Source organism: Papio anubis, chromosome 19 (assembly GCF_008728515.1).
Source record: "Papio anubis isolate 15944 chromosome 19, Panubis1.0, whole genome shotgun sequence".
Classification (NCBI taxonomy): Eukaryota; Metazoa; Chordata; class Mammalia; order Primates; family Cercopithecidae; genus Papio; species Papio anubis.
Window position 1 is genome coordinate 38,939,218 of NC_044994.1, and position 13,673 is coordinate 38,952,890.

The 13,673-nt window shown below is 40.6% G+C and overlaps 1 protein-coding gene across 12 annotated transcripts in view; it reads right to left on the reverse strand.

The window, feature by feature from the left end:
• PIAS2 (protein inhibitor of activated STAT 2) overlaps positions 1-13,673 on the reverse strand; it is a 158,864-nt gene that overhangs the window by 98,633 nt on the left and 46,558 nt on the right. For all 12 annotated transcript variants that reach the window (XR_640469.3, XM_021930099.2, XM_021930101.2 and 9 more), the window contains one exon: positions 7,486-7,570. Coding sequence is in view for 11 of the 12 variants with exons in the window: in XM_021930099.2 (XP_021785791.2) it covers positions 7,486-7,570 (85 nt within the window). In the remaining variant the exon portion in view is untranslated. The remainder of the gene's footprint in view (positions 1-7,485; positions 7,571-13,673) is intronic.

Sequence of the window (13,673 nt, forward strand, 5' to 3'; positions counted from 1 at the left end):
TTCCGAGTAGCTGGGACTAAAATGCCTGCCACCACGCCCAGCTAACTTTTTTGTATATTTTTAGTAGAGACAGGGTTTCACTGTGTTAGCCAGGATGGTCTCGATCTCCTGACCTTGTGATCCGCCTGCCTCGGCCTCCCAAAGCACTGGGATTACAGACGTGAGCTACCGCGCCCAGCCGAAGACTTTTTTTTAAATATAAAGACGTATTCACTGGCTATTCTTATTGATGTCAAGTACAGCCTAAGCATTAGTTTTTATAGTTACTAGGGGGATACTAATACAAGACCCAGGATAAAGAATTAGTGCCTAGAGTCTCAGCATCTCCATACCATGCAACTTCATAATTACGTATCCAATTAAAGATACAGAACCTCTTACAATTTCTAGATGAGAATCTAATGGTCCCATGTAAAATATATTTCATACTGAACCCTCCAAACTCTTGCCACGCAACATGGAGTCCACGGGGAAGCAGCACTGTTATTCCTTAGGAGCTTGTTGGAAATGCAGACTCTGAGGCCCCATCCTAGACCTATAGAATTAGAATCTGCATGTTAACAAGATCCTCAGGTGACATGCATACACATTACAGTTTTAAGAAGTATTATCCTCAGCCATTGTCATAAATCTTGGACTCTGTCAGAGAGAAGATCACTAGAATGTAGTTGTTTCTTGAGAAGACTGGAGTACACTGAGCCCTCATGGTGCTCTAACTGGGCCAGTCTTCTGTTTCCAATCCTCGAGCTCCACTGGAAGGCATTAAAGCACAGCAGTGACAACCACCTTAAGTTCTATAGTCCCAAGCTGCACAACATCGTGCAAATCACTTAACCATTCTGTGCCTCAGTTTCTACATCTGTTAAAGATGGAAAATTACTGCACCAACCTCATCAAGTTGCTGTGACAATTAAACATGCTAACAACACGTCAAGTGCCTAAATATAAGATGTGCTCAACACATGGAAGCAGCTGGCTGCTGTGACTGTTTCCACTGCTCCCACTGTTCTTACCAAGAGCAGCTTTCTCAAATGGCTATTCAAAACATCCCCATATCCTTGACAATACTGACCTCTTCTGAGCAACCCATATCACTCCACTCATGCAAATCAAGAAACATTTCATATTCTGGGCACTGGAGCTTCAAAGACAAATATAACACAGTATTTGCTTCAAAGGATTTATATGCTAAGCAGGTAACAGACATACAACACGTAAAGTAAAATACAGTAAGTGGTACAGTACATTATGAAAAGTAAGTGCTATAGAAAAAGGGAAAATTTTTGTCTTGAAAGTTCAAGGTCGTTATCATAATTAGTCCAATCTAACTAGAAAACAGGGTTTTTTCAGCAGTGGTTCTACCTACTTCTGCTTAGTGGCTCCACTAGGAACATGAGTAACTGTGGGTATCTAGTACAGTAATTTCCAGCAAAAAAGAAAGGCCAGAGATACAGATCAGAAAAGATGGGAAACATGATGTGAAGAAAGAGAAATGATAAGAGATGAGCCTAGAAAGACAGATGGAAGCATAAAGGGTTTTGAACAGTTCACTAAGGAGTTATACTTTATTCTGGCAAGGGAAATTAACAAAAACTGGAAAATACAATGTGCTAAATATCTTCACAAACATTATGAGTAATGACCAAGGCATTTTCTGACATTCATTTTCTGCCCATCATTGTTCTAGGAACTTTTACATATTGGTCCATCAGATATAAAAGAAGCATTTACTATATGCTAAGTACTGTAATGGGTTTTGAGATGATAAAAATGAGTAAAAGATGCTGCTTTCATTAAGAAGGTTGCAAATGCAAGCAGTGAAATAAATGCAATGATGCCTTAACAGAAAATAAGTACATGGCAAAGTGAGAAACAAAGGAAACATTAAAGCAAATCTGGAAAGGCACCACAGGGGATGTATGACCTGAAGTGGCCCTTGAAACACGCCTCAAGAGGTTTGCCAGGCAGAGTACAGAGAAAGAAGACGGCAAAAGTGCAAAGATGTGAACACCACGGTTAACCTAGGAAACACAAATGGGAAAGCCTAGTCAGAGCACAGGTTGTTAGAAAAGAGTAACAGGAGATAAGATGATTTAAAAAACAAAACAAAACAAAAAAGCAGAGCAAGATGTTGAAAACAACTGCCAGGCAATGGAGTGTGGACTTTATGAGGTACCATTAGAGTGTGTTTAAAGCATCAAAGAGAAAAAAAATGAATGGGCTTTAGAAAGATCATACGTAGGAGCCTTCTAATAGAAAGATCTCATAATTAGGAAACCATTACAATTGAAGAGGCAAAAACAAAGGCTTGAAGCTGGGTGCAGTGGCTCACGCCTGTAATCCCAACATTTAGGAAGGCTGAGGCAGGTGGAGTACAGGACCAGCCTAGGCAACATAGCAAGAGCCCGTCTAAACAAAAAATAGAAAAATTAGCCAGATGTGGTGGCACGTGCCTACAGTCCCAGCTAGTTGGGAGGCTAAGGTGGGAGGATCAATTGAGCCCAGACATAAAAGGCTACAGTGAGCCTTGATTGTGGCACTGTACTTTCAGCCTGGGTGACACAGTAAGACCCTGGCTCAAAAAATAATAGTAATTTCAAATGGGGGTCTGAAAACTATTAAACATAAATATCACTGAGTGATATTTACACATAAAAAATGGTAAGACTTGCCCAGGCACGGTGGCTCATGCCTGTAATTCCAGCACTTTGGGAGGCCGAGGCGGGCGGATCACAGGGTCAGGAGATCGAGATCATCCTGGCTAACACGGTGAAACCTCGTCTCTACTAAAGATACAAAAAATTAGCCGGGCATGGTGGTGGGCGCCTGTAGTCCCAGCTACTCGGGAGGCTAAGGCAGGAGAATGGCGAGAACCTGGGAGGCGGAGCTTGCAGTGAGCCGAGATCGCGCCACTGCGCTCCAGCCTGGGCCACAGAGCAAGACTCCGTCTCAAAAACAAACAAACAAACAAAAAAATTGGTAAGACTTGATGAATGACTAGATGTGAGAAGGCAGGATAAAGGAAGTTTCTAGGAGGGTATCCAGGTTTTGGAATGCTGCAACTGAAGAGATGGCCATGCTACTCAACAGGACAAGAAGAGGCAGAGCAAGTTACAGCATCAATCTTCCAAACCACCCAGAGAGGTGGTGATCATTATTCCAATTTTACATGCTGAGAAAGTGAGGTTTAGTCACCTGTTTAGGGGCATACAGACCTAAGTGGTTGGCTCAGAATTCACTCTCTACTTAGTATTACTCTAAAGACCATACTAGCTCCCTCAAAGGCAGAGTTGCCTTGCTGAGTTTTAAAGATTCAGAAGGACATAAAAGAATCAATGAAGGGCTGGGCGTGGTGAGGCCGGTGGATCACGAGGTCAGGAGATCGAGAACATCCTGGCTAACACGGTGAAACCCTGTCTCTACTAAAAATATAAAAAATTAGCCAGGCGTGGTGGCAGGTGCCTGTAGTCCCAGCTATGCGGCAGGAGAATGGCGTGAGCCTGGGAGGCGGAGCTTGCAGTGAGCCGAGATCGCGACACCGCACTCCAGCCTGGGCCACAGCGCGAGACTCCGTCTCAAAAAAAAAAAAAAAAAAAAAAAAAAATCAGTGAAGTGCAGCAAACTGAGAGGATGTTGTAAATGAAGAGTGGCCTATCACAAAGAGGCCTCTGTCCAGGCAGATTCAAATGCCATTAATGAAATGAGTAATGCAGAAGGAAATACACTAAGCAAAAATCTCCATGAGGCCAGTTTGTTTTTCAACTTTGCGTCTTTGGTGCCTGGAATATTGTCTGGTCCATGGTGGACAGTTAATAAATGTGTGCTGAATGAATGAATAAAAGAACAAAAGACAAGCAGGTTTGATGGAAGGCTAGTTCAATTTTAGATGTGTTGTGCTTGATGTCCTTGTAGGTCAAAGGAGAGGCACTGAAAAAGGTGTCTGGAGGGAGGTGTTGGTAATTTCGCAGCCACCAATATAAAAATAATAAAGCACATTAATGAATATTATCATAGAGTAGCAAGAAGAGAATCCCAGATTGATTCCTGAAAATGGGTACAAGAAGCCAGTGTGAGGAACTGAGAGAGCATGGTTAAAAATATACTAGCACCAAATGGAAGGAGCAGCGCTAAAGCCAAGAAGAGAACTGAATCCAATGTTCAATCTTTGCAAGATGTAACAGAAAGAAAAAACCTGGACAAGAACGTATTCAAGCCTCTAGTCTAGATCTTACTACCACTACAGGCAAAGGGGAAGGAGCTAGAAACACAGCTGTGGTTTTCAAGTTGGCTGCATACCGGAAACCTGGGAAACTTTAAAACCCCTGATGTTTGGGTTCAATCTTGAGATTCTAATTTAATTGATGTGGGATAAAACCTGACTATGTGAATTTCCTAAATCTCCCCAGCTGATGCTAATATGCAGCAAAGTTTGAGAAACATGCGGAGAGAAGTAGTTAAATGACACAAGAAGCAATCATCCGAATCCAGAATGTACAATATGCTAGAGACAAATAAATCACTTTTTCTGGAAAGTAGTGTTATAAAATAAAGTCTAATGAGAGAAACCAGGGCTCCTTGGAGAACTGATCAATTCCACAGTTGCGGCAGAGAAAATACAAGATAAGCCTGGAGCATTTTTGGTGCAAGAAATTAAAGAGTGCTGAAAGGGGGTTTCAGGGAGAAAGGTATGCCAACAGGGCATAGGAGCCAACTTGAAAGAACTTCTAATAGACAAAGATAGAACAATTTGAGCAATATAAATTATTGTAACATTGGAATATAACCCATAGAGCACCCATGAGTCCACACTGTTATAAATGAATAAATGGGCTGGGAATGGTGGCTCACATCTGTAAACCCACACCTGTAAACCCAATAGTTGGGGAGACAGAGGAGGGAAGCTCACTTGAGCACAGGTGTCTGAGACTAGCCTGTGCAATACAGTGAGACCTCATCCCTACAAAAAACATAAAAATTAGCCAAGTGTGGTGTTGTGTACCTGTTGCCTGATATGGTACCCTGAGAAGGGCACATAACTTGAGGTATTCTTGCCAAAAATGCACAACCTCCATCTAATCGTGATAAAATATCAGTCATATCCCCAAATGAGAAAGAATCTACAAAACACCTGACCAGTTGTGAAAGACAAAACAAAACAAAACAAAACAAAACTAAGAAACTGTAAGAGATTGAAGTAGAGTAGGATGACTCAACAATTAAACGTGATTTGGTATTGTATCTAGGAACAGAAGACGTTCATTGGCCAAAAAACTGGTGAAATCTGAATAAAGTCTGTAGTTAATAGTACTGTACCAATGTTGATTTCTTGGTTTTGATCATTGTACTATGGTGATATAAGATTTAATATTAAGGGAAACTGGGATAAAGAATATATGTCCTATTTATGTAATTTTTATCTAAATAAAAATTACTACAAAATGTAAAGTTTTTATGCTGGGCATGGTGGCTCACGCCTGTAATCCCAGCACTTTGGGAGGCCGAGACAGGTGGATCACTTGGGACCAGGAGTTCAAGACCACCCTGACCAACATGGCGAAACCCCACCTCTACTAAAAACACAAAAATTAGCCAGGTATGGTGGCGCCTGCCTGTAGTCACAGCTACTCAAGAGGCTGAGACAGGAGAATCGCTTGAACTCAGGAGGCGGAGGCTGCAATGAGCCGAGATCACGCTACTACACTCACTCCAGCCTGGATGACAGGGCAAGACTCTGTCTCAAAAAAAAAAATTATGTAATTAAGCACAGAATTTCCCAAACTTACTTAACTGAAACAATCTTATTTTTGAAAAACTCTTATTATCATCTCAAAGAGTGTTCTAATGAATAGTTGAAAAGGAAGTAAACAACTCTACTCAATTTCTTGTTCTGCTTTTAACATTACAGTCCCAAAAAATCATTAACCTCCAGAAGCCTTAGTTTCATTATGCTGAATCTTTTAAGAATGCAACTTTAAAGAGTCATATAAATAATATTTTGTTAACACTAAAGGGGTGTGTGTGTGTGTGTGTATATATATACACACATATATACATTTTTTTTGAGACAGAGTTTCGCTCTTGTTGCCCAGGCTGGAGTGCAGTGGCGCGATCTCGGCTCATTGCAACCTCTGCCTCCTAGGTTAATGTGATTTTCCTACCTCAGCTTCCTGAGTAGCAGGGATTACAGGCGCCCACCACCACGCCCGGCTAATTTGTTGTATTTTTAGTAGAGACAGGTTTCGTCATGTTGGCCAGGCTGGTCTTGAACTCCTGAATTCAGATAATCCACCCACCTCAGCTTCCCAAAGTGCTGGGATTACAAGCATGAGCCACCGTGCCCGGCCTTTTAAAAAATATTTTTAATTGGAAAATTAAATGCTACAGATTTCTTTTTCTTTCTTCTTACATCTGTTAGTTCATCTGCTCTTTACAAATGGGTCTACCAATACTTTTCATATATCTAGTAATTTTTTGGTCAGGATGACTATACAGCTCACTTTATCCATAACTGCCTCAGTTTATGTTCTTATCTCAGAATAATTATTAGTAATGTTTACTTTCACTCTCAAAAATGCCCCAGTTTGGAATGATAAAGCTTATGGTCACCCTGTCTTTGGGCTATTATAAATTCTTTTTATATTGTTTTTCCTAATTTTTTTTTTTTTCAGTCGGGGTCTCACTTTGTTGCCCAGTCTGGAGTGCTGTAGCACAATCACAACAGCTCACTGCAGCCTCGACCTCCCAGGCTCAAGTGATTCTCCCACCTCAGCTTCCTGAATAGGTGATGCTAATTCCTGTATTTCTTGTAGAGACAGGGTTTCACCATGTTGCCCAAGCTAGTCTGAACTCCTGGGCTCAAGTGATACTGCCACCTCCCAAAGTGCTAGGATTATAGGCGTGAGCCACCATGTCCAGCCCGGGAATAAATTTTTCATTTAAAAAATTATTGTCAAATAGAACAAAAAGCAATCTAAAAGACATTGAGGTTTTATTCAAAGGTTAAAAATTTTTTCTAATACACAGTATTTACTTAATATTTGGCCGACTTTAGTCAAAGTATACTACCCTTTCATAAAAGAAACAGGTCAACTGTTATGGACTGAATTGTGTATCCCCAAACATATGTTGAAGTCTTAACCCCCAAAGTGACTGTATTTGGAGACAAGGCCTTTAAGGAGGAAATTAAGGTTAAATAAAGCCACAGGGTAGGTCCCTAATCCAATATGAATGTGTCCTTACAAGAAAAGAAAGACATCAGGGATGCACTAGTACAGAGAAAAGGCCATCTGAGATGTGCAAGCCAAGGAGAAAGGCTTCAGGAGAAATCAAACCTGCCAAAACCTTGATCTTGGACAGAAGCCTCCAGGATTTTGAGAAATAAGTCTGTTGCTTACACTGTTCTCAGTCTGTGAAATTTTGTTATGGCAGCCCTACAGGTGAATAAACCAATATTCATGAGAAATACATTCCAAATATTCCTCTTACCTGGATATGCATATCTCTCTAACTTGTTGAGGTGTCAAAGCAAAAATAAAAAACTTCTCTTGAAATCGCTGAATACTGCTTTGAACTGGGAAGAAAAAAAAAGAAAGACAATATTTCAGTAACAAATCCAACACTACAACCACCTGCAATAACCAGGCATTTTTTTATGAAGTACCTGCCTAATTCTGAAACGTTATGGTTAAAATACTCCAAAATCAAGAAGTACTAAACTGCATTCATCTTGGAATCATAAGTAAAGTCACTACAAAGGGATTTCTTTAATGTTAAGTATGTAACCTCATTCTTTACTCTAAAATACTAATGCAGGCTGGGCGCAGTGGCTTATGCCTGTAATCCCAGCACTTTGGAAAGCCGAGGTGGGTGGATCACCTGAGGTCAGGCGTTCAAGACCAGCCTGACCTACATGGAGAAACCCCGTCTCTACTAAAATTATAAAATTAGCTGGACCTGGTGGTGTGCCTGTAATCCCAGCTACATGGGAGGCTGAGGCAGGAGAATCGCTTGAACCCAGGAGGCGGAGGTTGCAGTGAGCCAAGATTGCACCATTGCACTCCAGTCTAGGCAACAAGAGTGAAACTCCATCTCAAAAAAAAAAAAAAAAAAAAAACTAATGTACAGTAAAAATGTAACAAAACCCTTCAATATTACATTTCATTCTTAACTATAATATTATCTAATGAAAGGAAGTCAAAATGCTCACCAGGAGAACTCTATCCAAGAATTAAATGCTTTTTATTTTTCTTTGTTGTATTTTGCTTTTGGTGCCCTATATTTATTACACAAAACACTCATATGAGAAAATTTTGAATGTCAAAACTTTTAAGTTTTGAAGTTATTAAGATACATAATAATTTGCATATGAAAGTCTGCCCAGTTAAAAAATATTACTTAATGAAGTCATCCTTATGTATATTATTACCTGAAATGTATTTATGACTTCACAAAAGCCTGTAATAGGTTAATAATGAATTATTCAATAATGTTCTAGTGTCCATTAAAACAAACATAAAAGTTAATATATATATAGAGGCCTCAAGTCTTCTGCTTCCTAACAATTGCAACATCACCCACATAAAGGCAAAATGGGGACAGGCACAGTGGCTCACGCCTGTAATCCCAGCACTTTGGGAGGCCAAGGCACACGGATCACCTGAGGTCAAGTGTTCAAGACCAGTCTGGCTAACACGGTGAAACCCCATCTCTACTAAAAACACAAAAATTAGCCAGGCATGGTGGCATGTGCCTGTAATCCCAGCTACTCCAGAGGCTGAGGCAGGAGAATCACTTCAACCTGGGAGGCCGGAGGTTGCAGTGAGCTGAGATCATACCATTGCACTCTAGCCTGGGTGATGAGGGAGACCCTGTCTTCAAAAAAAAAAAAGGTAAAATGGTCCTTGTGTATAATACTGTCTAGTTTTCCTGCTATATGAATATAAAAAAGATGCCAATTGAATATCCAATGTCAGAGAGGTTCAACCACAAGTCACATCAAGTCAGAAAAATATTAATTCCCTAGCTAAGATATTCTTTTCTTTAAGCAGGCAGTTTATTATATCAATTATTCTCCTAGAAATCATGTCACAAAATGGTTCATATTTTTTCAGAACACTTTAAAAAGGAGGGAAGAGGGAGATGCCATTTATGATGAAGGCCAAAAAGTAAAATAAAACTCTGGATTATAAACATAATTATGGAGCATCAAACACAGAAACATAAGTAAGCCTCTTCATTTCTCCAGTTTCTATTTACTCCTCAACCCTTTTTTTCTTGTTCGGACTCCACTTTTCATTCTCTATCTGTGGCTAAGGTCACCAATGACCTCTTAACTGTCAAATGTAACAACCTGTATTTTGAGATTACAAGTAAACTTGCTGCATTTTAATCTTAACTAATTAATGACATGAGCATCCAGTCTCTTGAGCCAGAAACCTCAAAACGTCTAACATAAGTACAAATGGAGAATTAAAAGAAGAGTGTGTAAAATGAGGCATTAAAAAGTAAAACTACTTGCAGAAATAATGAGTCAATAATCCTACTTTTGATGGAGGTGAAAAAAGGATTTACAAATCAAATTCCATGTAAAATAATACAAAGAACTACCTAGTCACATCATAATCAAACTACTGAAAACCAACAACTATAAAATCTTGAAAGCAACGAAAGAAAAAAGAAACAAGGGAACACTACAAACCAAGGCCACTTCTCATCAGAAGCAATATAGGCCAGAAGGTATCTTTAAAGTGGTGAAAGAACAAACTCAACTGAAAATTCAATACCCCTCAAAAGCAGAGTGGAAGAATAACTTTTCAGATAAACAGAAGATATAAGAATTTGTTGACAGCAGACATGCATTACAAGAAATGTAAAACAAAATTACCAGGATTATTTAAAAACATATAAATTCAAAACTGGATCTCTGGGAATGAAAATCTTACAGTAAATAAGTGTAAATGTAAAACAGTATGCTGTATTTTCTTCTTGTAATTTCCTTCAAAAGACTATTGAAAGCTAAAGTGATGGCATTGAAAGGCAGTATTTCTAACACAGGGAGGAAATACGAGAACAGCAAAAAGAATGGAGGGGGTAGATAAAGGAAATTATCTCCCCAACAACTGTATTTCCTGCTTTTTTCTGATAAACCTGATTACCTAAATCTCCCTAAAGACCAATCCACTCTTAGCGTGCCAAAAGCAGCAGGTATCTACACCTGTAAAGTTGGGCACAAGACCCTCTGTGAATTCACCAGGATAAATGCCAGTATTTGAGGCTCTGTCTGAATGACTGGAGTCAACCTATCCTTAAAAGTTTCCAAAAACCATGAACCTCAACATTTGGAATGAGAATGGTTCCATAGTCATGTTGTACATGTATGCTCGACACATACTTTTATATCAAATTGTACTTACGTGTTGCACATATGCAATATATATGTACAATTTATAGAACTGGAAGGTTAATGTTAGTAGTCTGTGTCATAGTAGACATATTCTTGGTGTGCCTTTTATTTTTCTGACATATCTGTGACTTTACCTATATCTGCTGTCGAATTTTCAATCCAGATTATAATCTCAAATAACCACCCTGTATCTACAGAAAAATGGATTTGTGTCATTGCTATATACTATAACTAGACTCCAGGAACTTATAGCAACAAAAAATAGCGCATATGCTAATACAAATCTAATGTGTATTAACACTGACAGTTTTTAGATAAGTCAATTTTATGATAGAACAGCAGCCAAAAGCGTACCAAACTTTCCATAAAGTAAATTTGCTAGCTGAATGGTCATTTTAACATAAATCATGAGAAAGAATGCAGGATGCAAAGTAAAGTATGCAGGTTTTGCAGTTTATTTTCTCCCCATTGTCTACAATTTGGGAATCAGAAAACCAATTCTGCAGAGATTCCATGAATGCCTTTAGGTTAAGAGCAAATGAAAGGAAAAAAGATCATGGCTCAAGGGCATGAATTAAATATGGCTTTATTCAAAACCTTTCCTTTTGCAACAACTCTTCATAATGTAGATTCTATTTTCCAAATATAACCACATTATCTCCCATGGTGTCCTCCTTTTTATGTAAACTTGACACTCTTCCAATTGAGTAGTGGGGTCTTTATCACCCTCCCTTTGAATCTGAATGGCCTTTTGTAACAGCATCAACCAACAGTGTACAGTTTAAGTGATGCTATACAGCTCCAAGCCTGAACCATAAAAATACCACGCACATCTTCCTTGCTCTGTGGGGACACTCATTCTTGGAACCTAGCTCTCATGCTATAAAGTAGCCCAAATTAGACCACATGAAGAAGCCACATATGGGTATTCCAGCCAACAGCCAAGTTAAGTCCAAGTCATCAGGTGGCATAGCTGCCAAAGATGTCAGGGAAGATGCCTCCAAGTGATGTGAGCTTCTAGCCAAGTGCACCTCAAGCATATGTCTTCTCAGCTAAGACCCCACACATCTTGGGATAAGAAACAAGCCACCCACACACTGCCCTTCCAAATTACTGACCTAAGGAATCCATGAGCATGTCAGATACAGTAAGTTCCTCTTCAAAGGTTTAATTTCTGACTTCCTTATTCTTTGTTCTTGAGCTCTACTTCCTTGTCTCTTCTCCTAAGCAATCTGCTCTGTGAACAACTTCTCCTGCCAGTGCCAATCTGTAACTCACCTCTCTTCCTTATTTGGAAAGAGTCCTCTTTAATCCTGGCTACCCATTCTGTCAGCAACCCCTACTGCTGAAATAGCTCTCCCTGTTAAAAACTACGCTTCCCACCTTTGCTGCACCCTGACATGCCCAAACATGCCTTGTACTGTAACAGACAGCCTCTCCCCACCTAATTAGCCATATTCAATTTTAAATGGTAGCCAATAGGGTCAGTGTAGATTGTGCAGTCTGACTCTAGCCAATGGGGACAGGACACAGAACCAGGGATTAACCGTGTTAGGGATAAAAACCCCTTCCCTCCTTTGTTTGGTGTGCTCTTACAGCACGGCCAGAAGTGCAACCAGCACCCTTCTGCAGAAGTAAATTTGCTTTGCTGAGAAACGCTTCGTTTGGGTGCTTGTTTTCCTTGTCACTCCAAGCCCTTGTTTCTAACAACTTGGGGGCTCATCCGTGATTGCCTTTCTCATCCGGGAAGAGGTCCCTGACCATCTCTCATGAGGAGATGCATCCCACTGTCTCGCTGCGGTATCCTCAGGGATGAGGGATCAGGACCTCCCCCAGCATGACAAATAAACCTGGACTCTCAGCAACGCAGGTGAAAAGGATCCTCACATACCATGGCGACCAGGTAACTCTGTGCACAAACCACGGTAAGAAAAGTCACAGGGGCAACAAAGTATTTCCTTGGTAGTTGGTACATCTTGGAGGTTGAATGTATGTGAATGAGATGTATAATTAAGCACAAAGCAAGTGTGGAGTCTGGATCTGCAGTTCCGTGGTCACCTCATACGGCTTATGGCAGATTCCTGTCACGGGGCTTATACCAACACACTGATGCTAAGAGGGACTTAAATTCCCACGACAGAAGCAGCCAGAGAAGGCCAAAGCGAAAGGAGAGGAGTGCAAGACACCTCCAGTTGTAGGGGTGGGGGGATTAAGCCTCTAGAGAAAGGAAGGCAAGAAATCTCCAATATGAGGAGGAATTGAGCCTCAGCAAATCTCTAGAGAAGGGGAGGCAAGAAATCTCTAATATGAGGGATTGAGCCTCAGCAAGCCTCTAGAGAAGGGAAGGCAAGAAATCTCTAATAGGAGAGACAGCCTCAGTAAACCTCTAGAGAAGAGAAGGCAAGAAATCTCTAACACGAGGCATTGAGCCTCACACCAAACCTCCAGGATGGGAAACACCCCAAGTAAGACAAGAAATAAAAGAGATAAAGCTAGTGATGAAAATAACATTCCCTCTGGTAGTCCCTTAGGTCTCATGTTAAAATATTGGAGGGACAGTGAAAGGACTAAACATAAGAAAAAACAACAAATGATAAAATGTTGTTGTTTCATTTGGACCACAGAGCTCATCCTCAAACCCTCAGCTTTCTGGCCAAAGTTTCAGTCAAATGATTGGATTTGTCACGTTCTAATAGAGTATGTCAATGACAAGAGTCCCATCTCCCAGGAGGAAACAGATTATGCCCTGTGTTGGCAGCAGGGACCCATCCTTCTTTACCTCCTAAAAGCTATAGGAAGTCAGCCAGAAATCACTTCCTTTGAGGAAAGTAAGACCTTTACCTCAAAACAATCCACCAATGCATGAGACCCACTAGACCACCTGCTTCCACTAAATCCCCCACCCCAAGCGGGTGCACAGGACCCCCTTCACTCAATTCCTCCTCCGTATAACCCTGAGTCAATGTCTGCCCCAATGCCCCATGCCCTCCCTAACCACACATCTGAGTCTACGCCTCCTCCAGGAAGGCTCTAGTGTGAGGCAGAACAGTGTAAAAAGGATATTCAGAACTTCCCTTTCCCCTCTACCTCTAAGGAATCAGCACCAACTCTTTTCCCCTTAAGGGAAGTGCCCCTTGAAGGAGGAGGAATCGGCTTCGTAAATGCTCCCTTAACTAGCTCAGAAGTTCGAAATTTAAAAAAGGAACTCAAGTCATTATTAGATGACCCATGTCGGGTAGCAGATCAAATTGATCAATTCTTAGGGCCACAG